Source organism: Odontesthes bonariensis, chromosome 2 (assembly GCF_027942865.1).
Source record: "Odontesthes bonariensis isolate fOdoBon6 chromosome 2, fOdoBon6.hap1, whole genome shotgun sequence".
NCBI classification, from domain to species: Eukaryota; Metazoa; Chordata; class Actinopteri; order Atheriniformes; family Atherinopsidae; genus Odontesthes; species Odontesthes bonariensis.
Window position 1 is genome coordinate 29,967,301 of NC_134507.1, and position 27,929 is coordinate 29,995,229.

Consider the following 27,929-nt stretch of genomic DNA (forward strand, 5'->3'; position numbering starts at 1 on the left):
GTGGAGGCCTCAACAATCACCTGGATTAATGACTACCTGACAAACAGACCACAGTTTGTCAGACTGAAGAATTGTGTGTCTAACCAGGTGATCAGCAGCACAGGAGCACCACAGGGGACTGTACTCTCACCATTCCTTTTCACTCTGTACACTTCAGACTTCCAGTACAAGTCAGACTCCTGTCATCTACAGAAATATTCAGATGACTCTGCAGCTGTTGGGTGTATCAGAGATGGACAAGAAGCTGAGTACAGAGAGCTGGTGGACCGCTTTGTGGCATGGTGTGGGAACAATCATCTCATCTTGAATGTTAACAAAACAAAGGAGATGATTGTAGATTTCAGGAGAAACAAGGTCAGATCAAACCCTGTTTCCATCATGGGAGAAGAAGTGGAGGTGGTTGAGGAATATAAATACCTTGGTGTTCATGTGGACAACAGACTGGACTGGAGACACAACAGTGAAGCAATCTACAAGAAAGGACAGAGCAGACTGTACTTCTTGAGGAAGCTAAGGTCCTTCAAGGTTTTCAACAAGATGTTGCAGATCTTCTACAAGTCTGTTGTTGAGAGCGTCATTTCATCTTGCGTCATCTGTTGGGGCAGCAGCATCAGAACCAGGGACCTAAAAAGACTTAACAACCTGATAAAGAAGGCTGGTTCTGTTCTGGGGACGACTGTGGAACCTCTGGAGACAATAATGCAAAGAAGGATTTTGCATAAAATCAAGAGAATTATGGACAACCCTGAACATCCTCTCCATGAGACTGTTATCAGAAAACAGAGTCTCTTCAGTCAAAGGCTTCTTCAGTTTGGATGCAAAACGGACCGCTACAGGAAATCTTTCCTGCCCACAGCCATCAGCATCTATAATAACTCTTTGATTTAATTGAGCTACATCAACATTTAATTTCCCTCTGGGATAAATAAAGTATTTTTGAATTGAATTGAATTTGAATACATGCAGCAAATGTATTATGCACAATGCAACTCTCGATACATCACACAATACAGGGTGGCACAATGGAGTGCAGCTTGCACCTTTATTCTGAACTGATTCCACATATTGCCCACTTACTATCACATTAAGATTGCTATAAATCAATAATAATAAAACTAAAGGAGTCAGACCTGTTACTGATCGTGAACTTGTCTTTATTGTCGGGTGTCTTTCCAGAGCCACTAAAAACAGCTGTAATCAAACCTCTGCTGAAAAAGGACAATCTTGACAAGACACAAATGAACAACTACAGGCCTGTCTCAAATCTCCCATTTTTAAGTAAGATCATTGAAAAAGCGGTTTTTCAACAGCTTAATTACTTTTTAAAACAAAATAACTGCTATGACACCTTCCAGTCAGGTTTTAGACAGCACCACAGCACTGAGACTGCTCTGACCAAAGTGTTTAACGACATATGTCTGAATACAGACGGTGGAAAAATGTCAGTCTTAGTTCTACTAGATCTCAGTGCTGCATTTGATACAGTTGACCACAATATATTACTGAAACGACTGGAAAACTGGGCGGGTTGAACAAATTTCACGGAAAAACATATGTTTTGACTGTTAAGCCCGGTGAAGATTTAACACATTAGCAGTCATTCCAGTTGTCAACGCCGCTTAAAAAGGTGATTTTGTCCTCTTCGAGCATTATCCTGACAGGAGAACCATGCCAACTTTGGATGCAGTTATCTTAGCGATAGCAATAGCCTCAATATACATACCGTTGGAAAGCTTAATTTATGGCCGTTCATGTGAGCACAATAACTTAGTTTTGTAAATTTTACCAAAGCGACTGGTTTCGCCTTGTAGGATCACATATAAGGAACACATGAGGTGAACGTCTTGGTATGTGCAAGACAACGTTCAAGATTTTCGCGCTAGCTTTGTGAACTTTCTGAGCAGCCGTCACAGCCCTTTTCCATCAATTTAACTCCCGTTAATCCACCTCTTAGCACAACAAACCCCAAAAACGTGTGACTGTATTGGAGCAAACAGCAACTTAAGATACAGTTCAGTGACATTGGTTCTACACAGTAATTCCTGGCACCCTCTGGCACCACTCACCAGCGGCTGCGCCTAAACAAACTTTCGGCAGAGAAAGCGGGTTGGGTAATACCAAGTAGTCGGTTTGGGGGGAGGGAGGAGGGGGGGTTACATTACAGATTATTTAAAACATGATACTATCTTGAAATTAAATGAATGAATAAAGAAAACAAACAAAAGTTATTCATTCAGAATTTTATGATATTTTTTGATAATTTGATTTGATGATATTGGGGGGGTTATATTAGCTGGATCTGATTTTTGAGGGGGTCATGACCCCCGTAACCCCCGTGCAAATTACGCGCATGCGCTTGACACCAGGACAGCAGAGGAAAGAAAAAAGTGGACAAACTTTTTTTCAGTGTTTCCAGTCACCTTATTATTTGAAAGCTGCCTGTGATTGGTCAGATGTGTGGAGCACACGCTTGACATGAGTAGCCTGATTAACATAGACTTTCAAATCTCTTCGAGATTCTGGTCTGACCAAGACCATAACGAATACGATTCGAAATGGCCTGGTCAACCCGCCTCCCTCGGGTTGCTACTGGTTGTGGCCAGAAAAGGCTGTGCCTAAGCTTAAGCCAATCACACCACTCTTTCCTCTGACGTATGATTTAGCTACCAGCGGGGCTAACTGGTAGATTAAACTCTTACCAAAGCCAGTAGGGAGCAAGCCAGGCGAAAACGTCTTTCCTGTCAAGAAACGATTCAAGGGCTGTTCTTTGCTCGATTTTTAATGAGAATCTCCCGTCGAACACTTTCATTACAGCATCTACAGCAGTGTCAAAAGCTTGATGCTGCTCCATGTTGATATTGAATGAAGCGCTTCCGTGTACAATCCATGGGTTGAGTGGCAGTTCAACCACGTCACTACCTTGAACCCGCCTTGGTTGGCGCTGCTCAAAGTTGATTGCTTCCCGACAAAGTGGGTGGAGTTCCCATTTTTTCGGGAACTCGAATCCACCTGAATGAGCAGTTGGCCTGAGTAAGTCTAGCAGAGCCGAAGGTGTTGCGTCACTGCGAGGGCGGAGCCTGGGTATGACATGAGGGCAGTGGAGACATTAAAGTGATACTCCGGAGTAAATTCAACCTGGGGTCATTTGAACCGTGATATCCAGCCAAGTAGCCCACCCGCAGTTTTTTCGATATTGGCGGAACATCAGCTGAGTTACTGAGTTATCCCGAATAGCTTCGTACAAGGGTTAATGGATCCTGGTCCGTATCTCCAAAATTACCACACTAAAATCACATGCCATGACACCAAACTTCTACAGTAGTACAAATATGGTCTGTACTCACCAAACGATGCATTTTGAAGTTTGTACATAGTCCAGGAGTTTATTATTATCAACACAAGCCTGATAGCTTCTCTGCAGCTAAAGCTGCGTCAACGTCACTTCAGGGAGCTGGGAGCTTCAAAGTAAGATGAGGGTTGATCTACTACTGTAGACAACAAAGTATATGCTATATCAGAGCTGCCAACTCTCACGGTTTCACCGTGTGACACACTCTTTTGCCTGTGTTCACACGCACACACGCCACACATCACATTTCACACGGCAAAAAATAATAATGCAACCTTGAGCCGCGAATACTCCTCCCCGCCGCTAGTCGGCGCTAATGAGCGCCACTGAACCCTCTGCGCTGCATCCAGAGTCAGCAGCAGAAGAAGAGACACAGCGGGACAGCTTGAGAAAGTCTGATGGATGAGAGTACAGTAATACATTTACAAGGTATGTTATTGTTAAAGACATATTCCGGTTTTTAGCACTTTGAGCCTTATTTTGAGTTTGTTTATGATGAACTATATCAGTTCTGGTGCTAACTTGCACAAAAGTCTGTGTTTGGCGAAATGCATTATTTTCGCTAGCTACTTTTGACTGCTGGTGTTTTATTTTTGTGGGAACTGTGCAGAGCTAATAAATGCTTGTTGCTAATGCTAAGTAGTCATCCGCCTACATTTTTCAAAAATTGTACATTTCCACTTTTATTGTTCACACTTTTCACACTTATCTTTGCAGTGTGCACTTTCAAAACTTCATCAGTTGATATTTTATACAAAATGCACCCAAACTCATCAACTTACAGATCCTGAAATTTCAGAAACACATAACACACATAAAACATCTTTCTGTGGCAATGTCTGCTTGGGCCTGGGATAATGTTGAAGTCACCAGAAACTTGAGTGACTTGCATAAAAAAATCAATTCTCAATCTTGCCATTATGGTTTACATTAAAAAAAAATCAGAGGGCTGTGAATCAGATGGGATTTGCCATTATTCACCCCAGAATTGGTTAAAATTTAGGAAATTGCATCTAAGAAATAAAAAAATTTCTGGGGGAGGACCCCCAGACCTAGCCTGGGCGAAAGCCGACTGTTGACTTCGTCAAACAGTCTGGGAAAACCCAAGAGGAATCCGTTTCCATGGAAGGTGGGACCTTACCCAGCAACTTAAATTCATTGGAGTTCCCTTAACCAATCATTAATGCTTAGAAATGACGTAGGTTATGCGCCGAGGTTAATACTTACTCTCGCGAGGCTCTAGCTCGCGAATCACGCTTCCCACATCCGCTTTAATTATACTGGGTTGCCATAGAAGCCGGGTTGCAACAATAAGCACCTTGGGCTCGACTTTGTTTACATTGCGGAGGCAATCATTATTTAAGATAATGGATGTCAATGACATGTGCCGATTTTGTAACGGTAATTTGAAAGTTAGAGGGATAATAATAAACTCCAAACTTTTATTTCAAAACGAGACAAGCACAGATATATGCACGACAATTGCGAGCTTAGGGTTACCTATTGCATTCCATCATCTGCGCTCGTTTCGCATTTGTCGCAAATGTTTCGCTTGGGTGACAAAGTTTAAGATGGACATGGACAAGTTTTGCGAGTGGAAGAAGCAGGAGACATCCGAAGAAGGAGACGTGTCTTCGACAGACAAGAGGGACCGAGCCACACCAATAAAAACCCCACGGACCAAAAAGGCAAGACGATTGACCGAGCCACCAGCACGGACCAGTGAGACTGAGGTGGGTGACGTCAACTAAAGTTATCAAATGTAACGTTATTCACGTTTTATAATCCTCTCAGATGAGAATAATCACGAAAGGAGCTAGACTATTGTCAGTGATTACATCTTTGTTTGGAATAGTTTTTCCGGAACTTTGAGCCGTGTCTTTTGTAGGCTACATAGTGTTTTCCTTGTCCCAGTTATACTCTTCTTCTTGGGTGCTTCGTGTTGGTGGTTCCCCTCCCCCACCCAGCCAACCCTCTTGTAGCCCCCTTCCCCCTGCATTTCTGCTCTGTACTTTGCCCAAATAGGCTGACAGCAGACTTAATTTCACTGGATTCTTTTACACCAATAAACACATGTATGTGACAAAAAAAATACTTTATTCCTTGTTGCATGTAAACGGGGAATATGTATTAAGTATAGTCTACTACCAGCCCATGTAAACATCATTGCAATATTGTCCCTGCACAGTGATTACAAAGCTTTGAAATTGTGTATCTAGGAAAAGAGTATTTTAGGGCCCTTACAACTTTGATGTTATTATGTATATGTTTACAATTTGTTTTTGTTGCTTGTTAGGTCCTCATCAAATATGGGAATGAGGAGAGAAAATTCATGTGCCAAGAAGATGTTGCTGGAGTCATTGAAAACTTGGCCAAAAGAAATTTTCAAAGAGCTGCCCATCTGATTTCCGCAAATAAGGACCTGATGGAGGAGGTGAAATCAGCTGTTCTGCAAGTGATTGATGGAGAATGTCAGAACCTGTGCAGTAGGAAGAACAATTTCATGCTGTGGAGATCAGAGGCAACTGACCTGGTGGATTTTTCTTTCAAAGCACTTCATGATGATCTGAAGCGACTGTCCCCCTTCTTGCTGGGCATAATTTCCACCATCGCCAAAGACTCAGCACCCCATATTTGTACTGCTGCATCAGTAGCATTAAGGGGAAGATGTCCAGGTTTGTCAGCATTGTCCTACTATGTTGATATGGTGCTGATGTATGGTGGGGCAAAAAAGTCTGCATTTACACGTTTGGCCAAACTGGGAATATCAACCGTACACCAGAGTGCAGTGACGAAGCAGAAAAAGATGGCTAAACTCTGCAATCTTCCAGTTTCATCACTGAAAAGAGACTTGGAAGATTTCTTCATCTCAGAGTCCCAAGTCCCAGTCCTCACTGAAGACCAAAGCAATATTGGTGATGCCAGAGATTTCACTTTCACCACATTCTCAGATGATGAAATGGCAAGCTTGAGTGTTGCGCCTCTTCCACAGTCACCCCTACCTCAAACATACTCCATCATCTTTGATAACTTGGACTTTTTCATTCACACTCATCATCAGTCTGCCAAAAACACGAACAAATCAATACACTGGATTCATCATATGTGTGTTGTAGACCGAGTCCCTTCACTTCACCTGGACAACAAGAAACCAGAGTACTGCTTGTCAGACTACAACCTTTCCAAGTCACTACCAGGCCCAGACACCCAGGCACACATGCGCCGCGAGTTTGTGATTTTGGGAAGCCGTCTGCTGACAAACTACCTGGATGCATTCAAGCCCCTCGCCAGTGTAGTTGTAAACCATATTCCACACCAATATTCTGAGGAAATGGCCAAGCCCTCAACCCATGTAAGTATATTTTCCTTAAAATAAAGCTTATTATTTTTTGATAAATCACAATGTAAGGCTGTCACACAATTATACTGTAAGTGGCATATTTCGAGCTTTTGTCACATGTCTTTTTTTTGTATTGTTTTTTTTGGGGAAAAAAAGTACCCACTAGGTCTTCTCTTCAAGAACGAGAACCAAACGAGTGACTTGATGGATGTTCTACGGCACCTTCAGAACGAGTAAGTGGGATGCCTTTGTGATTATTTGGGCCCATGTCCCATACATGCATTTGATGTAGTCCTCAACTGAAAAGCTTTCATGTTAATCATCAAAAATTAAATCTTAAACTATACCAAAGAAATAGTATGGTCTTGTTTGACTTGCTGCATTGTCTAACTCATCTGTAGGTATGCACCCAGAACACCAGATGGCCTGGAGAAGGTGTTGGTTGGGGGTGACCGGCTCACAGAGGCTAACAGCAGGAACATCCAGCTAAATGTTGCAGAAGGAGAAACGGTGGAAGAGCGCCTGGAAGGACTTTTCCTGAAATTTGAGGATTGGCACGCTGTAAAAAATCTCTTTGAGGTGTGTTTCACATTCACTGACTTGTTAGCAATTATATTACTATGAATACTATTTTTTTTTAAATTTCTGACATTTTGTATTACAGATTTATCATAAAATATTCTTCAAAGAGACTTCAGCCAAAGACCATGGCACACTTGTGTCAAACATGAATCTTTTAAGGTAAAGCACTTGCCTTGTCTATGTATCTTTCAGATTAATTTCATATGGTCAGTATCTTGTGTTCCAATGAGTACAATAACCAATTATCCATGTTTATAATTTACAATAGTAATAGTTCAGCAGGATCGCATTCAATTTATGGTCACACGTGTGTGAGGGGTGTGATGGGCACTGGGAATCTCTCGGCCAAGGTGGTCATGGGCACGACACATGGAGACGACACCACCACCATCAGATTTCCTGGGAGAACAACATTTGAGAAGGGTTCCAAGGCAGCCATGAAGTTGACTTTCACAACCCACCCCCGCCTAACCATCAGAAGTGGATCCGGCATTTCGACATCGGAGACTTTCTCCCTTATGCAAACACGTCCAACAGAGCGACACTCAAACTGATAAAAAAATTAGTGATTATGAAAATGGCAAACATTTCATATGTTGTTGTACTAATGCAGACATTAATTTACAGGTGCAGCAATGCCAAAAAGGGACCACATCCAGCGTACAATGCTTATAAAGAATTTGTGCGCATGGACACCACAGCTCTATTCCTTGCGGCAGCGATGGAGCATTTGCAGTTGGAGGATCCCACAGGTTTGTAACGTTTTTGTAAAAGCATAATTCTTGTATTTCTAATTATTTTTTATTATTTTCATTTAAACTACAAACTCTACTCTCCTCTTTCATGTCTATCTACTGCTCTAATGCCCTAAATGTATGATGCTTAAACATTTTTCTCTCTGTTTCAGCAACTCCAGAAGGGTTTATACCTGAGAACATTCAACTTGGCTCAGTGGAACTGAAGAGGACTTGGCTTCATGATACTGTGGCAGATGTCATCACAGAGTTCATCTCCACAGACATCACCGACCTGTCGACCAAGATCACCAATGCTGCCAGGGCCGCATCAGCAGAAAAGGAGCGGCTCCCTTGTCGTGAGCCTGGCTGCAAAAGGGAGTTTACGTACCAAAAGGCCCGAACAACCCATGAAGCCAAAGTCCATGGTCTTGATGCGTCTGACACGGTTGCGGAGTCCTCTTCCAGTACCAGTTTGGACTGTAAGAAGCAGCATACAGAGGCCAGACTATGGTTTGGGCTTCTACTGGCTGACTTCCTAGATGCCATTAAAGAGGGAGATGGTGAGCGCCTGATGCGGTTGTATAAGGTGGCACTTTTAATCTTCAAGACCTACAACCACTCACAGTATGCTTACAGCACTTTACTATTAACTGTGCAACTGAATGAGACACAGTCTCCTCGGGTGGTTCATAGCCTCACATGGAACCGCTTCTGGAACAGAAGAGGTGGCAGGGGGAACAATGTCCCACTTGACATTCACCTAGAGCACCTCAACAATTTCCTCAAATCCTTTTTGAGGAACAAAGGCTCCAATTTGACAGAGGACACCTCAGACAGGGTGAGTAGGTCAATTGGGGTCATAAATTCGCTGCTGAAGACCACTGACAGGGAGCTGAATGTGAGTCGCCCAAGTGGCAGCCATGCCCCTGCTCAAGCCACAAGGGACATTTTAACTTTGGTGGATGTCTTCAAGAGGGAAGAACTGTTCCGGAAGCAACCAGGCAGACATTTCACAGCCTTCCCAAATTTTGACAGGAACATTCTGGACAAGGTCAAGTTTGACTTCTTATGGCAATGGATGCGCTCAAAGCTCAACGAGTTTCGGTCACTTCCTCTCTGAAGCGCACAGCTATGGTGGAAAACTAGGCCAATGCCCTATGTAAATATTCATGTAAATATCTGAATGTAAATAGTTTGATGTTATGTACATATGCACTTTATTCCTTTGATTATTGCACAAACCAGTACTTTCTTTTTATTGTTGTTTTTATTAATGTTTTATCTGTCTCTCCCACTGTTCATTGTTTATAGAAGTGTTTGAAATATTTATTGTTATGCACATACTTACTGCTGATCATTCACAGCATTACCTTTGCACTGCTACAGTTTTTTCTTAAATAACCATTCCATATGTTATCAGCACATCTTATGTTGTTGTCAAATGTTGGTCCATTTATTTTATTCTTGCACTCCCATGTCCATTTGCCTTACATTTATGCACTAGCAGCAAAAGTATTCCTTCATCCTGGTTCATAGGGTCAGTCCCTGCACTATCAATGCAAGCTTGTCATGCACTCAGCCATGGGTGCTGTTATGTGAAACCGGCTCAGGGTTGTAAATAGTTTTTTTTAATAACTTTTTCCAATGACAATTTATTTACAATATGTATAATTACAATAAAGAACACCTTTTTATGATATGTCTTGCACCTTTTTTTATATGCAATTCAAGGGAAAAATTGAATTATTTTTTTTGTAGAATTGTTTGTTTATTTACAATGAAGTAGTTGTAATGTAATTTCCACAGGAAACACCACATCTGAAGTGAGCACTTAACATGTGCAGAGCAAGAAGGTAAACAAACAGGAAAAAAAGTACATTGTTCACCAACAATCAGTAGTCAGATTCAGAGCTGACCTGGCTTCTTGATGCATCACTTAAGTCGTCATCATCAAAATAGTTGCGAAAGTAAAGGTCTGGCTCACAGAAACTATCAACCAAACCAGATTGCACATCTAGATCAAAATCACCAAAAACATCAGCAATGATTTTCAAAATTTCTTTAGCATGTTCCAATCTGAAAACAGGCAAATTGTTCATGATGTAGGCAAGGTCAAAGATATGTTCACAATGACTTAACACTGCATGCACTAGCTCTTGGCTGAATCCGGTGCAAGCTGCAAATGAGGTGACAAGGTGTGGAGAGGAGTTAATCAACTTAACCCTGTATTCATCCAGCAAATCAGCAATGGCAGATTTGTCTTTGTCATTCACCGTTCTGGATCTCAGGCTAACTTGTTTGTTTTCTAACTGTTGCTCATAGTATGGAGTGGGCTCTGTACATATCCCAGAGGAACAAGCACAAACAGTGTGACAAAAAGTACAACAGAGATGACCTGGATTGACATTGGTTGGTTCCTCTTCAAAATGTGTGTAGAGGTATTTCCTAACACAGCAATTTTTGACATGGAGGAGTTGTGTGACCTCTTTATCAACATTTATGTACCGGCGGTTGTCATAAAGGATTGCATGTGCTTGCTGACCTTGTCTCCCTGCCCTTCCCACCTGTTGCACTATGGTCTCTAAGTCTCCTGGAGCCCCAAACATCACAATGTGCGATACATTAGGGAAATTCAAACCCATACCTAAAGCTGTAGTGGCCACAACCACGCGACAATTCCCTTCCCCTCTCAATGAGGACAGAACCCTGTCCTTGTATTTCTGCAGTGTCTTACTGTGGAACATTCCAATGAGGAGGTTCTCTGCTTTTCGGTCTGGATCACCATCTACCCATGCCTGACTTTGCAGTTCAGCTTTTAGGTAACCAAAAACCTTTCCTACAAGCTGCATGGTTGGGCAGTAGATCAGCACTGGTTGCATAGTTGTTCCCTTATCTACCACACACCTAACAATCCAGTCTAGACAGTTAATTCCGTCTCTAGGAACCCGGCATATTCCGAGACGTATGTTTGTCTTGTTGGGGCTTGCAATAATGTGGATTGCATTGTCCATTTGAAGAATTTTAGTGACCCGGCTTCTTGACTGAATGTCTGCAGAAGCGGTCAGTGCCAAAAAGGGTGTACCTAAAATGTACAAAAGAAATAAACATAGTTAACACACTGCCATTATCATAACTATCATACTAAATGAGTAATTGTGGAATCAAGGAGTTTTATTTGTCACATGCATATGTTTACTGGTGAAAAAAATCCAGTGACATTAGTGTCAGCCTATTTGTAGTACAGTATACAAATGCAGTAAGAAGGGGGCTACAAGAGGGTTGACAGGGTGGGGGCAGGGAACCATCAACAAGGAACAGTGAATGCAAATGAACAAGCAAAGCGTGGGGGTGGAACATAGTCTTACTGGCCTACAAAGACATTGTAATAGTATATCAAGTACATATTTCCCAACATTAGAAGACAGGGAAACATTTATTTCAACGTACCAGCTTTAGCGATGGATCTCAGCTCACCCAGTTTGGAAAAACTCTCTCTAAATGGATTGTCACCTTTAGCAGCTTGACCCCTGGGAGGGAGGAAGAGTAAGACAGAAAATGTATCCTCAGTGGGAAATTCATGTTCATGGTAACTTATGGATTAGATCATATATAGGCCTAGAAACTGCACATGCATAGGCCTACGTGAATGTATGTGTACACACCCTATGAGTGTGAGTGTGTGTGTGTGTGTATGTTTGTTTGCGTGTGCATAGCCTACCCTACATACAAGCATTATACCTAGCCTACAACACACAAGGCACAACTCATTATTTTAGCAATGTAATTGCAATCTAAATAATAATCAAACTTTTTACAGTTAACCACAACACTGTGCATGCTATGCAGACTCACCATTTGTATGTCACATGAGCCTCGTCCACGACAATACTGACAAGGTTTTGTTGATAAATCCGTGTGTTGAGCATCCTTTGCCATTTCGAATTTAGGAGCCACGCTTCGGGACTACCAAAAACAAGTGAGAAATGTCCCGCAAGGATCTGCTGCTCGTCATCAACACCGAGTTGACCCGCACGTACTCCAAGTTTCCTGGCCTCTCTCACCTGGTCTTCCATAAGTGCGAAAAGCGGGCACACGACAATGGCTATTGTATTCGGTCTCCCCAGTCTCTCCAGTACTAACGGTACCATTTGATAAATCAAACTTTTCCCAAAGCCAGTTGGAAGGAGAGCTACGACATCTTTGCCACTAACAAAGTTGACGAGGCATTCCTCTTGCTCTTGTTTTAATTGTATAATGCTCTCCAGAGTTGAGACAACTTCATGGATAGCTTTTAGCGTATCTTCTTCCGTCGCCATGTTTATTTCCGCTGCGGTTGAACTACAATTGCATGGACTACAATGGACTCCGCGCGTGAGTTCTGCGTCACCACTCGCAACTGTTTGCTGATTGGCAAAACACTGAGCGAACCGAGGTCGGGGCATTTGGCCAGACTATGTGCGGAGCCAAAATCTTTGGGCGGAAGTACGTAGGATGGCTTTGCCAGGCTACCCCAGACCCCCCACACAAATGAAGTGTCCCTCAAACTTAGTTGGTGGTGGAGTGGCAAATTATGTCCCCACCAATGTCAACACCATTATTACGCCCTTGCAGCAGAGTGTCTAATCCCTCTCTGATTGTTGATTTGCTGGAAACGGCTTGTCATTACGTCAGTCGGTACGTCAGTGACGTTGGTTTGCCAAGGCGAAATCTGATTGGTAACGCAGCGCTGTCTCACTACAGCAATGTAGTGTTATTCGATTCAAGCGAATTTAGGATTTGCCATGTCTAAATAGTCACCCTAAAATCGACTAGAATGGAAGAAATTGCATTTAAGAAATGCAAAATTTTCTAGAGGAAGGCCCCACACTCTGCACTATTGTATATTCATAAAATGTATACATGTATCTACATCATATCTACACAGATATATATATATCTGTACTGTGGAACAACTTCTGAGATGCGTGTCGCGAACCGACCCGCTGAGATCTCACTCCAAGGTTTTTGGAAAAGTTGGCAACCCTGGCTATATTCTACATGTTTTTTTATGAATTTTTATGTTGTAGAGTTGTGAAATTATTTTATCAATGGAGAAATTGAGCAGCCTTGCTTTGTTGTCTACAGTAGTAGATCAACCCTCATCTTACTTTGAAGCTCCCAGCTCCCTGAAGTGACGTCGACGCAGCTTTAGCTGCAGAGAAGCTATCAGGCTTGTGTTGATAATAATTAACTCCTGGACTATTTTCAAACTTCCAAATGCATCGTTTGGTGAGTACAGACCATATTTGTACTACTGTAGAAGTTTGGTGTCATGGCATGTGATTTTAGTGTGGTAATTTTGGAGATACGGACCAGGATCCATTAACCCTTGTACGAAGCTATTCGGGATAACTCAGTAACTCAGCTGATTTTCAGCCAATATCGAAAAAACTGCGGGTGGGCTACTTGGCTGGATATCACGGTTCAAATGACCCCATGTTGAATCTACTCCGGAGTATCACTTTAAGGCACCGACTGAGGAAAAAAACTCCGTCTTGCGCTGGCAGAAGCAGAGCAAAACGCGCAAGGAGGGGGAGGGAGAGGGAGAGGGAGAGGAAGAGGGAGAGGGGAGAGACAGTGAGGCACCGAAGGACAAAAAAAACGACGTGGGGAAAAAACTGACGGCTCTGTGGCACTTGCAGAGCACAAGTGCAACGACAGGGAGGCGGAGAGATACCGTAAATCCTCTAATATTGGCCTGTATTCCATTACTGGCCGGGATTCTAATATTGGCCGGTCTCGCTGTCGGAGGAGGTAAATACTGGCCGGACTCTTATACAGGCCGGGTCTATAATTAGAACCAACGATTTCTCTGGGCAGCCTCAACATTATACCGGTACTTGTGATCGTAACATACAAGACTTGCAGCTCAATGCGCTTTACAGTCAGATTACCGGTAACAACAAAGTTAAAGCAAAATTAAGTAAAGATATATGGTATGTTGAAATTAGCATTCACTTCTATCACTATCGCATTCGAATGCGATCACGATCGTGAGTGAGCCTGTCCACTGTGACTTGCAATAACGGCCAAACTACCGATATCGTTTTTTACAGCCCTGCGCTGCTGCCCGTCTGCGCGAGGAAGAGAACAGACAGGCAGCAGAACATGAGGAGGACGAAGAAGAACTGTACAATAATGAACTTGTTGTAGAGACTGGCGCGAGTGATGAGGAGATTATGGGGAGAGATGAAGAGGAGATGAAATACCGGTAGCCTAATTATCACCATGGTTAAGTGACAATGCACTACTGGTAACTGCGGTCAAGTGAGCCGCGGATGAACGAGTGGCGGCTCACTTGACCGCAGTCTACTGGTACCGGTATGTTTGCTACGTTTCTGTTACCATATTACCGGTACTACACTGGAATTTAGCCTGAATTGCCGGTATTTGTCTATTTTATAGGTTCAAATAGACACAAAATCTCGTTTTTATTCATTCCACTGGTAGTCTGTTTTGCTCAAATAGAAATAGAGGCCTGTCTCTAATTCTGGCCTCCTTCCAATAATGGCCGGGACCAAGATGCACGTGAGTGAATAAAGGCCCCGGCCTATATTAGAGGATTTACGGTACTGAAAGAAAAAAAATGGCTCCCAAATAGGATCCCAAAACGGCTCCCATTGTGGAGCCGGTTCCTGTCGTTCACTTCAAAGAGTCGGCTCTTAGAGCCGGATCGTTCGCGACCGACACATCACTACAGTTCACAAGACATTCAGTTATTACTAAATGATGCATCTTTTTAAAATATTCTGCCAATTTTGAACTATCACAGTTAAAAATTTTAGTAAAATCCTTGATGATGTCTGAGTTTACAATGCATTCCAATGACACGGAATGTTCGTGTGTAGAGTGGAGGCTCCAACTGACAGAAGCCCTTTTTCCATCAACGACATGATTCGCTTTAATTTGATGCGCATCAGAAGTTAGTGCGATACATGTGATGGAAAAACGGTTAAATCGCTAGAACGCCTGTTTTGTCGCATTAAATCAATTCGCTCGAAATAGGTGGTTCAGGGCTAAGTTGTATCGCTACAGAAGTGATGGAAAAGGTTAATGCGATTCAGACTAGCCACGCATGCGCAGATGGTATTGGTAAAGTGCGAGGATTCGAATGTTGTTGTTGAGCCGCTCAGCCGCCCCATTTCACCTATCCTGTCGGTATCAAAACAGCAGCAACAACTAGTAACAACAATGTCCGATGTTAAAAGAAACAACTGGTCGAGAGCAGAGACTCTGCTTTTTATAAACACAATTCGGGTGGTCCTGAAGCAGCATAATTAATTCTCCCCTCGCTCTCATCCTCCTTCTTAAATTTCTGACGCTTATAAGCTGACATAGCAGCACTAGCAGCATGTTTAGTCCTATCCTACGGTCCATAACTCTAAATAAGTAACTAGCCTAATAAATAAAACGAAAGCCGGTGGTGAAAAGGTACGTATAGCCTTGAAAGTTATAGCAACTGTTATAACAGGAGGCTGACAATAACAGCGCGAGCAATTAAATTCCCGCTACCGAGCATTCTAATTCGCTACAATTTGCCACTTTTGTAATGGAAAATCATCTGGTCGAGTCAGAATAATGCGCATCAGCACGTTCCGGTGATGTCATTTTATTTCGCTAGAATCGTCCTGTTTGATGGAAAACCAACCGAACGCATCTTGTATCGCAACAAAGTAATGCGATATAACTTTTAATTCGCTACAGAATCTGATGGAAAAAGGGTTAGAGTGAAAGAATACAGAAAGATTCTTCAGAAAAAAAGGTTTCAACTGTTTCCAAAATCTTTAAGCCACAGAAATAATTTTAGCATTAAAACGTAGGAAAATGTGCCCTCTTTCAGCCAATATGACTTTCATAGCCGTCAGAACTTTACTTTTTGAATTAGAAGCCTCCGAATCACAGCAGTACCTTCCAACTGCCAATGCTTTTTGCAGTTTCTTCTCTTTTCAGTAGTTTTCTGCCTTCATCCAGCTCCAGGTTATTTCAAAAATACCGTTCAGGCCTTTTGAAACTTCAGCAAATAACGTTCTGCTAAATTTACACTATTTTCAGCTTTTTTTAGCAAGGTCAGCTATCCCCATTCAGCTCATCAGCATACTTACTGCTTTTTCTAGTTATTGGGAACTGTTTCTATTTATAATTGTGAGAATGCTGTTAATCTTTGTCTACTTTTCTTAAGAAGTCAAAAGAAGATGTTGACACATGATTCTGCATCATGAAAATGACTGTAGCATGAAGACTTTTTCTTTCCACAAATTATCCTTTAAGAGGAAGCTTTTGTTAGCTCTTGCATTTGAATGATTTTCTACTACTTCTAACTCGTGCCGCACACTTTAAGCAAATTAAACTATTTTTGTACAAAACGTTCAGCTCTCTCTGGAGACTGGCAATATCATTTGGTGTTTCTGACTTTTACAATTTTGAAAATATTAGTTTATGTTCAAATTTTCCTGTCTTTAAAAATAATGGTAAATCTTTTCAAATCACTAAAAAAGCTCCCTCCTCTTTCAAACCTAACTACTTTAGCATACTTTCAGCTACAGACACCATTCAAACTTTAAAATGTTCACAAGACATTCAGCTATTACTAAATGATGCATCTTTTTAAAATATTCTGCCAATGTTGAACTATCACAGTTAAAAAATTTAGTAAAATCCTTGATGATTTCTGAGTTTACAATGCATTCCAATGACACGGAATGTTCGTGTGTAGAGTGGAGGCTCCAACTGACAGAGTGGAAGAATACAGAAAGATTCTTCAGAAAAAAAGGTTTCAACTGTTTCCAAAATCTTTAAGCCACAGAAATAATTTTAGCATTAAAACGTAGGAAAATGTGTCCTCTTTCAGCCAATATGACTTTCATAGCCGTCAGAACTTTACTTTTGAATTAGAAGCCTCCGAATCACAGCAGTACCTTCCAACTGCCAATGCTTTTTGCAGTTTCTTCTCTTTTCAGTAGTTTTCTGCCTTCATCCAGCTCCAGGTTATTTCAAAAATACCTTTCAGGCCTTTTGAAACTTCAGCAAATAACGTTCTGCTAAATTTACACTATTTTCAGCTTTTTTAGCAAGGTCAGCTATCCCCATTCAGCTCATCAGCATACTTACTGCTTTTTCTAGTTATTGTGACGTGTTCCTGTTTCTATCTAAGATTGTAAGAATGCTGTTAATCTTTATATCTAATTTTCTTAGGAAGTCAAAAGAAGATGTTGACACGATTCTGCATCATGAAAATGATAGTAGCAAAAAGACTATCCTGCTTGAGTTTTGTCACATTCTTTTTCACATGAAGTCACCCTTTTTTAAAGGTGATAGAGAATGGTTGAATGGGGCATTAATCCTTGTTCTGTGATGTGATATGTAGCCCCAAAAAAATTGGTTGGGTCTGTAATAGCTCAGAACCTCCATAAAAGGCTCTCTGAAACAGCTGTTACTATGCTGGGTTTAGAATGCGTCTTTTTCCCTTATTGGCGTTGTTTCAGAGCTTATCTGGCAACCTCATTATGAAATGCAGGTAGGTGTTGGCGCTATTCGGTTGCCGTTGCTTGATTGGCTGCCCTTGCTCTCACTGAAAACAGAGCTATAGAGTAATACACTGACTGAAAAGAAAGCTCATCAGAATCAGAATTCTTTTTAATTGCCATTGTTAGTGAACAGTGTTCACTAACTAGGAATTTGCTGTGGCGTAAGGTGCAAACATGTAACATAGGATATAATAATAAAAAATAAAGAATAAAAATATATGAATATAAAATGTACAAGGTGTGTACAACAATACACAGTATCCAATATGGTATGCAACCGGCATTCCGACATCCCGTCACTCAGACATGACGCCACTGCGACATCCCGCCATTCCGACACTTTGATACCGCCATTCCGACACTTTAAAAATACCTACCCAGACACATAATGGCTCGGCGGCCAGCAATCGGATAAACCAATGTTTTTAAGGTATTTTTTAAGGCATAAAAAAACGAAGGAAGCTATGCGTTTCATACAGTTAAGCACCACGAAAGCTACAGGTCAATGGATTGCACATCTGGCTTGTTAAAGAAGGCTTTCACAGATTCCCCAACAGCTCAAAAATTCTCATGCGCCCGAACAAAGACAGAAGCCATTGTCAATTCCGTGATAGCCCCCCATTCTGTTGACGTTGCTTTAGAAGCACTTCAAGGTATTCCCTACTGTGGCGTCTCCACTGATGGCAGCAACCATGGAGCAGTAAAACTGTTCCCTCTGCTTATCCAGTATTACGACTGGAAGAATGGTGGTGTGCAAAGCAAATTAATTGAAATCAAAAGCACCCCAAATGAATCAGCTGACACCATTGCACAGTACATAAAAGACACACTGCAAAAGAAGGGAATCTTTTCTAAATGTCATGGACTTGGTTTTAGATCACGTTTTAGTTATGCCTTAGTTTAGTTCTTAGCTTTCCCTGTAATTAGTTTCATTCACGTCACCTGTTTCCATCAGCTGCACTCATTAGTTCCCCACAGTATTTAAGTTCCCTGTTTTCTTTCAGTCGTTGTGAGATTCTTTTACGTCACTCTCCACGCCACGCCACGCCACGCCACAAAGCTAAGTCCTTTTTTTTCCATAGTATGCCAAGTGTTTTGTTTTGTTGTACTTTTTCCACAGTTCAGGTTTTTCTATCCGGCTCAGCCGCGCTTTCTTTTTGATACTTTGTTTTGTTAAATAAATCAAGTTTCACTTTTGGAAAATCCGCATCCGTGTCCTCCCTTAAAACCCCCAAACTGACAGAAGAATCTCACCACCATGGACGCGGCGGATTACGCAGCCTTTTGGGAGCTGGTTGGGGACTTCTGGTGCCGCTCAGGGCCGAGCAGCACCTCCTGGGAAAAGCTGAACTCTGCAAATGAAGTTTTGGACTTCTTCTCTCAGAAGCAGGTACTCCAGCACATGCCAGGGGCGTCGGCTATTTGGGAGGAGGTCAGGACTGTGCAGCGCACTGCCTCGCTGGAGGTTTTCGGCTTGGAGCCAGAAGAGGTAGCTGCGCTGTACAGCTCCTCCTCCTCCTTACCTGCACCGCAGCCCCAGGACCCAGCCTTCCCAGAGCTGGCCCCGGCCCCAGCCGTCCCAGAGCTGGCCCCGGCCCCAGCCGTCCCAGAGCTGGCCCCGGCCCCAGCCGTTCCAGAGCTGGCCGCGGGGCCTGAGCTCGTCACAGAGGCCGCGGGGCCCGAGCAAGCCACAGTCACAGGGGCCGCGGGGCCCGAGCAAGCCACAGCCACAGGGGCCGCGGAGCCTGAGCAAGCCACAGCCACAGGGGCCGCGGGGCCCGACCAAGCCACAGATCAGCCCACAGCCATAGCCACAGATCAGCCCACAGCCATAGCCACAGCCACAGATCAGCCCACAGCCATAGCCACAGCCACAGATCAGTCCACAGCCATAGCCACAGCCACAGATCAGCCCACAGCCATAGCCACAGCCACAGATCAGTCCACAGCCACAGAGCAGCCCACAGCCATAGCCACAGAGCAGCCCACAGCCACAGCCACAGATCAGCCCACAGCCACAGCCACAGATCAGCCCACAGCCACAGCCACAGATCAGCCCACAGCCACAGCCACAGATCAGCCCACAGCCACAGCCACAGAGCAGCCCACAGCCATAGCCACAGCCATAGCCACAGCCATAGCCACAGCCATAGCCACAGCCATAGCCACAGAGCAGCCCACAGAGCAGCCCCAGATATTGGGGATGTCTGGGATCCATCCCTTAAGGGGGGGGCTCCCCCCTCGCCGTCGGAGGTCTGGGGGCCCACCAGACCACCGCCTTCTTCTGCCACGTCGCCGGATGTCTGGCCGCCTGCCAGGCCGCCTGCCAGACCACCGCCTCCTGTTGCCACGTCAACGGATGTCTGGCCGCCCGCCAGACCACCGCCTCCTGCTGCCACGTCAACGAATGTCTGGCCGCCCGCCAGACCACCGCCTCCTGCTGCCACGTCGACGGATGTCTGGGCGTCTGCCAGATCACCGTCTCCTGCCACGCCATGGGAAGTCTGGGCGTCCGCCAGATCACCGTCTCCTGCCACGCCATGGGAAGTCTGGGCGTCCGCCAGATCACCGTCTCCTGCCACGCCATGGGAAGTCTGGGCGTCCGCCAGATCACCGTCTCCTGCCACACCATGGGAAGTCTGGGCGTCCTCCAGATCACCGTCTCCTGCCACACCATGGGAAGTCTGGGCGTCCGCCAGACCACCGTCTCCTGCCGCCCGAAGCCGTATGAGCTGCATGCCTGGTTGGCCACTGCAGCCACGCTGCTGGGTGTCTGGTCCCTGTCGGACCTGTTTCGAGCCCCTCCCTCCCACCCTCAGATAATTTTTTAGGGTCGTCTGGGATCCGCCCCTTGAGGGGGGGGCTCTGTCATGGACTTGGTTTTAGATCACGTTTTAGTTATGCCTTAGTTTAGTTCTTAGCTTTCCCTGTAATTAGTTTCATTCACGTCACCTGTTTCCATCAGCTGCACTCATTAGTTGCCCACAGTATTTAAGTTCCCTGTTTTCTTTCAGTCGTTGTGAGATTCTTTTACCCTCCACGCCACGCCACAAAGCTAAGTCCTTTTTTTCCATAGTATGCCAAGTGTTTTGTTTTGTTGTACTTTTTCCACAGTTCAGGTTTTTCTATCCGGCTCAGCCGCGCTTTCTTTTTGATACTTTGTTTTGTTAAATAAATCAAGTTTTACTTTTGGAAAATCCGCATCCGTGTCCTCCCTTAAAACCCCCAAACTGACACTAAATGCATTGCATTTACTGGAGATAATTGCAATACAAATTTTGGAGGACTCCGGCGTAATGAGGAAGGAAAAAATGTTTTTGCAAATTTAAAGAAGTCCCTACAGAACACCGCTCTTATTGGTGTTGGCTGTCCTGCTCATATCCTGAACAATTGTGTTCACCATGGCGCAGACACACTTGACCTTGATATTGAGCAGATAATTTTCAAAATCTACCACCACTTCAATATCTACACTGTCCGCACAGAAAATTTGAAGGAGTATTGTGAGTTTGCTGATGTCAATTACAGGGCTCTCCTCTCTCACAGCAAGACACGGTGGCTGTCATTGTTCCCAGGCATTGAGCGGTTACTTCAAATGTATCCAGCTTTGAAAGCATTCTTTTTGTCCCAGGACAGGCCACCAGTGCAGATCAAGAATTTTTTTGAGGATGAGTTTAGTGAGATTTACCTGTGGCAAATGCACTCACTGATGTCTGTGTTTCAGTCGAGTATTCAAGAGAAGGAGAGGGAGGACAACTCTGTTGTGGAGGTGAAGAGGATTCTGGACAGGGTCCAGAGTTTGCTTCATGAGCGCAAGATGAACAACTTCATGCCTCTCAAAGTCAAGAGTATGCTGGTTCAACAGCAGAAGGATGGGTATGGGCAAAGGTGTGACCATTTCAGCACTCAGGTTCAGGGCCTGTACAGTTCATGTCTCGCCTACCTTCAAAAATGGATGGCACCCATGGAGGAGTTTTCCACTTTCATGTGGATGGATTTGAGTGGAATTCCAGACTGGAATGACGTAGAGGCCTGCATCAAAAACCTGACTGAAAAGGGAGTCGAAATCGATGATGCAAAGTGCTTCGATCAGGTCACCAACCTCAAGACATTCATTGAGAAAAATGGTGCAGAATTCACTGACATACAAGCACATCAGAGGTGGACCACATTTTTTGAAAGGTCAAAAAGTGCTGATTTCCATTCAGAGCTGCTCAAGTGGTACAGTTTTTCTTTGCCATACCTGCACACAATGCAAATGTGGAGCGCATCTTTTCACTGATGCAAGCACAGTGGACGAAGGAGAGGAATCGCATGTCTGTGGAGTCACTGAAAGGGATTTTGTGCACCCAGTACACTTTTAGGAACATGACCTGCAAAGATTTCCATACCTACTTAATGGGTAATCGTAAACTGTTGAAAGAGATGCAGTCTTCTGACAAATACAACCCGCCAGAGGAGGTCTGAAGAGGAGCCTTTTTTTCCAGGGCTGAAGAGGAGCCTTTTTTTTCCCAGGGCTGAAGAGGAGCCTTTTTTTTCCCAGGGCTGAAGAGGAGCCTTTTTTTTCCCAGGGCTGAAGAGGAGCCTTTTTTTTCCCAGGGCTGAAGAGGAGCCTTTTTTTTTCCCCAGGGCTGAAGAGGAGCCTTTTTTTTTCCAGGGCTGAAGAGCAGCCTTTTTCCCATTTCTTTATTATTATTATTATTTACTTAGTCTATTATTATAACACTCCAAAATGTTAGTGTACATATGTTTTTGTTAGTGTACATATGGTGTTGTTAGTGCACTCTGTTGTTTTGTGTTGTTATCAATAAATGCAATTTTTATGTCATTTCATTTGTGTCATTTGTGTCATTATCATACGCCATCCATTTTTGAAGGTAGGCGAGACATGAACTGTACAGGCCCTGAACCTGAGTGCTGCACTGGTGGCCTGTCCTGGGACAAAATTAATGCTTTCAAAGCTCCTTTTACAATACTCCTTCAAATTCGGACAGGACAGTGTAGATATTGAAGTGGTGGTAGATTTTGAAAATTATCTGCTCAATGTCAAGGTCTAGTGTCTGCGCCAAGCGCCATGGTGAACACAATTGTTCAGGATATGAGCAGGACAGCCAACACCAATAAGAGCGGTGTTCTGCAGGACTTCTTTAAATTTGCAAAAACATTTTTTCCTTCCTCATTACGCCGGAGTCCTCTAAAATTTGTATTGCAATTATCTCCAGTAAATGCAATGCATTTAGAAAAGATTCCCTTCTTTTGCAGTGTGTCTTTTATGTACTGTGCAATGGTGTCAGCTGATTCATTTGGGGTGCTTTTGATGTCAATTAATTTGCTTTACCCCCCCCCCCCCCAAAAAAAAAAAAAAGTGTTCTCCTTTTCAGAAACCCAAATCTGGTCACCCTATCACAACAGGTACAACATCCATTTTATTGTAGAAAGGTCAGTCTAATACACTTACCAGAGAATAAACTGCAGCAATGGCCACCAGAGTCAAAGGAAGTCCAGCGCAGATGATGATCCATTCCATCACATTGATCAAAATGACATCGTCATAACTGTCAGAGTGTGTATAATAATCTAAGCTGGCGTTAGTGTCGATGCTGCTGTAATTGTAACTTGTATTCGTTGAAGTATTATTGATGTAGAAATCTTCCATTCTTCAATGTGAAACCTGCTGATGTACAGAGAGAAGAAGTCACGGGAAATATAGGAGAGGGCAAGTTGTGTAATATATTACTAACTCTGTTAAGTTAAATCCGTAAAACTTCAGGTTCTAGGCTCACACATACTTACAGCACAGCAGCAACTTTTATCTGCGGTTCTTAATTACAAAATCATTCTAAATTTGAGCACATGCACAGAGCGCTATGAGCATTTTGACCCTCTTCATCACTTGTATCATTTGCATCTCTTGAAAATTAAGTAAACAAATCTTCTTAGCTATTGGGTTTACAAAGCCAACTGCAATATTTCACACACGTACAGTTGTAAACTCACCAGTTTTAAGTTTTCATACTGAATGAAGTATTTCTACAATTTGAATAAAGTCATATCTACCTTAAAATGTTGCCTGATCACACATGCAGCACTTCTTCACTGTTAAGTTAACGTCTTGAGTCTACCTCTAATATGCTACCCAGCACGTGACTTATGATTATATCGACTGTTCTTAGGAAGTCAAAAGATGTTGACACATGATTTTGCATCATGAGAAGGACAGCAGCAAAAAGACTTTTCATGCAATTCTGTCCACAAATGATAATGATAATAAACACAATGATAATAAAAACAAAATAGTCTTAACCCTTTGTTGACTGCCCCGAACATTCCATTTTTTCCACACTTGATGACCTCATGGCACAAATAACCTTACTGTGTGGCCATACTACATGGCAGAGATGAAATATACACACCATTGTAATCAGAAGAAAGAGCACTTTAAAATGGTATAAAACATAAATAATTATGTGTAAAGGTAGCATAATTATTTTTATAAATATGCTCAAAATTAATCCGAAAAAAATCTCAAAAATTACAGATTTCAACAGAAATCTTATTTTTTCCCTAATTTCTGTTGTAGATAGGGAAAAACTTAGAGTATATGACAGACTAGCAAAGTTGTCCCCTACTCAATGAAAAAAACAGAATCAATTTATAATTTTCTGCTCAAAAGTTATGGTCAATTCATTATGTCCTGTACGTTTGCAGAAAATTATAGAATCTTTACAGAATAGAATGTCTTCACTGCCCAATTTGACATTTGACCTCAAAATCCAGACAGAATGGTCAAAATAAGTTATTTTGGCCACATATCCATGAGACAGAGCTATATATGGTATGTTTCATTATACTTTAGGACAGGTAATACAAATCCTTCTGGAAAAGAAAGTGTTAACCTTTTAGTGACCCCTGAAAATTTACACCTAAAAAACCCAAATATGTACATTTTAACTTTTTTTTGTAAACCACCAAAACACCCAACATCAATTTTGATGGTATTTAGTTGATTTTATTTGCAAACATAAGTTATTACAAAACATATTGCTTCAGTCATTTTTTTTTAGATGTGGTAACTCAATAAAGAAGTGCAATTATCAATCACGAAAAATAACAATCAATAAACATAAGCAGCAATGGACAAAAAGTCAACCATCAACTAAAAAAGGGCTTTTTATTTAGGATGAAAAGGCATGTAATGAACAGTCAATCAATGAAATCTAATAATAAATGTAAATTCATTAGTAAGTGCATTTCCAATAAACAATCAATAGTAAATGAACACTCAGTGTCAGATCAATGGTAATGGGAAGTGCCTCCTGTTTTCATGTGCAATAAACAATACTTTCTTGTCAATCACTATAAACAGTACCAAAACGTTCTTCTTATTTATATTTAACAAACAATACAAAAATCAATCAACAGCAACGGTCAATCAACAATCAACTAAGAAAGTGTTTCTAATTTATGATGAACAATCATGTAAAGTGCAGTCAATGAACAATTATGACAAGATAAATCAACAAAAATCAAGAAACAAAACTAATCAATTTCTGTGTTCACAATTCATTTTGGTTTTATTGCTCTTTCTATGTTCATAATTCTTTGTATGCCATACTTTAAAACAATTCTTGTCTTGAGTTATGTGCAAGTAGACCTGGCATTGAGGGGCATCACATTTTGTAACAACCTTGAGTGCTTGTTTGCTGGTGTCATAGCAGACTCTACAATTTCTCTTTGTATCAGAGACAAAAGGAATGTGATCAGAGACAAATTCCCAGGGTTTTGTACAGAAGCATAAACTGGGGGCTCTCCATACTCCTCAAGGCCAGCCAGCTGCCGGACAAGCTCCTCTCTGAATTTGGTCACAGAATACTTTTGTGGTCGCTTGAGCGCAGCTACATCAGGGTTTGCAGCCCGGTGAATCTGGAACAATATGAAGCTGTTTACGACAGCAATATCCATCATATGGAAGAAGAGAGTCTTCCACCATCGCATGCACTTTCTCAAGGCTGTGCTCTGCCCAATAAGCTGGTCAGACCGGTCAACCCCATTCATGAAAAAATTGTAGTCATGTATAGCCTTGGGTTGTTTCACTCTAATACAATGCCACCTGTGTGCAAATTTTTCTCTCCTTTGCACATGCAGGAACTCATTTGCTGAGTGGATAGATGACAGAAGGGTGACAGGCCTATTGTCCTTCCACTGCAATGCCAAACAACAGTTATCGCGGACCCACCTCATAGCTCCCCTATCTTTCCCTTTCACCCACTCCTTCCCTTTCTTTACCGAGTCAGGGAAACCTTTTCTGTTTTCAGCTGCAGTCCCACAAGAAGGCATCTGGAGCTGAAACAAGTCATTTACTAGTTTTGGTGATGTGTAAAAGTTGTCAAAGTACACATGATACCCCTGGTGTGCAAGAGAGCTAGTGAGTCTCATCACTACATCATACCCTAAACCATTCTCACTAGGTGCAGCATTAACATTTCGGCCAGTGTAAACGTCAAAGTCATAAGTATAGCCATTCAAACTGTCAGCTAACACCCAGAGCTTAATTCCCCACTTTGTTGGTTTGTTCTTTATATACTGTCGAATACCAGACCTATGTTTTGATTTCACCATTCTTTCATCCACAGCAACATGCTGGAATGGTTGGTAAAGTGCTTTACACGTAACCTTGAAAGTCTCTAACAGGCCAGTGATTTTACGCAGTTTATCACGCTCATCTTCAGCACCATGATCTACAACATGGAGGCTTGCCATCAATGCTTTGAACCGGTCTCTTGACATTATGCTGCGTGCCCACAGGCCATGGTACAGGGTTTTGGTGCTCCAGTATCTGTAAAAAGAACTAACTGGGACAAGGCCACAAAACATTACAAGGGCCATCAGCCGTGCCAATTCATCTGGACTGGTTTCTTTCCATGTACCATCTCTGCCACCATAATAGGGCTTTCTGAGGATTTCCTCCCAGGCATAAGCATTTGTGTAGGTGCAGATTTGTAGCAGGAGGGCATCGGTAAAAAAAAGTTTAAAAAAATCTATGGCTTTGGTCATGGTACCTCGTGTTACTGGTACATCTAGGTGAACACCAGGCTGGCGTACAGGACGGAAAGATGGCAACTGGTTGGGCATGTCTGGATCATCATAGCTAGATGTCTGGACAACAGGTTGATTCACTCGATGTGCAGCTCTCCCTCTCCGTCTCCCTCTCCCTCGTCCTCTCCCTGCGCGCGGTCGCTCTGGCATTTCTTCTGGTGCCTCCCTTTCAGGTTCAGGCTCAGGCTCAGGCTCATCGTCCTCTGAGTCGGTGGCAGAACCAGGAGAATGTTGAGTTCTAAAAGTTGAGATTAAAAAAAAAAACAATACAAGTTGTTCACAACCTAGATCAAGGCTAATTCCAGTCAGAAAAGGTTGTAGCAAAAAAGTTGCCACTGTCTACATGTCATTATTTTCTTTCTAGAAGTTGAGATAAAAAAAAAGTAAGTTGTTCACAACCTAGGTCAAAGCTAAGTTCAGTCAGAAAAGTTGTACTAGAAAGGTTGCTTACTTACTAAATGTCATTAGGCTACTTTCTGTCTAGAAGTTGAGAACAAAAATACAAGTTGTTCAAAACCTAGCTCAAGGTTACTTTCAGTCAGAGAAGGTTGCTACTTACTAGGCATGCCATTACTTTCTTATATGCCATTACTTTCTTATAGGGAGCAAAAATAGACATTTCTGGAACTAAACAGAACGAGTAACACTGATATTTATTTATTCCTTCAATCCTATATTCAGCTCTTCATCCAGACATGCCCATAGAATATGCTAACAACGCTACAATGTTGGCAAAGGGCTAATTTCACCCCGCGAGAGATAAAGCCTGATAAAAAATAAACAAACACCAGGCAGTGGCAGGCACGATTTATTTTAGTTGTGACAGACAAAAAACACATTATACAAAAGGCACAGTCTACTCTGAGTGTTATCCCTCGAAAATATAATGTTTTATGAAGCTGTAAGTAGTCTAAAATACAATCTTGAGTTTCAAGAACTTTATTTGTTTACTCACGTATCATCGTTGTCGTCGTCGTCATGAAAGTCTTCATTCAGTTCACGGTCCAACTCGTACTCTTCTCCACTAGATATACCCCCTATTTCACTGTCTTCATCGCTATTGTCATCATTTGTGTGTTGACAACACATTTCTGCCACCTCAGCAGCTGAAAAACGCACTTGAGGATGCCTACGGTCTGACATGTTCATTCAGTGTGCAGCCGCGAAATGAGCCAAACGCGATTCAACTGGCGATTCACGCGAACCTTTCTTAGGGCGGGACGATCACAAGATGTAAAATGACATAACTCAGCCAATAGGCT

At 42.6% G+C, this 27,929-nt stretch overlaps 2 protein-coding genes across 2 annotated transcripts in view; one reads left to right on the top strand and one right to left on the bottom strand.

Moving 5' to 3' along the window:
- LOC142387434 (G-protein coupled receptor 4-like) overlaps positions 1 to 23,238 on the bottom strand; it is a 38,046-nt gene extending 14,808 nt beyond the window's left edge. The window contains exon 1 of the mRNA XM_075472639.1: positions 23,030 to 23,238. Coding sequence (XP_075328754.1) covers positions 23,030 to 23,227 — 198 coding nt within the window. The 5' untranslated portion in view covers positions 23,228 to 23,238. The remainder of the gene's footprint in view (positions 1 to 23,029) is intronic.
- On the top strand, positions 4,742 to 7,313 carry LOC142398626 (uncharacterized). The gene is made up of 4 exons (XM_075482706.1): positions 4,742 to 5,082; positions 5,646 to 6,701; positions 6,846 to 6,922; positions 7,091 to 7,313. The coding sequence occupies exons 1-4, from the start codon at positions 4,921 to 4,923 to the stop codon at positions 7,311 to 7,313; spliced, it is 1,518 nt and encodes a 505-aa protein (XP_075338821.1). The 5' UTR covers positions 4,742 to 4,920.
- Positions 23,239 to 27,929: the final 4,691 nt, after the last annotated feature.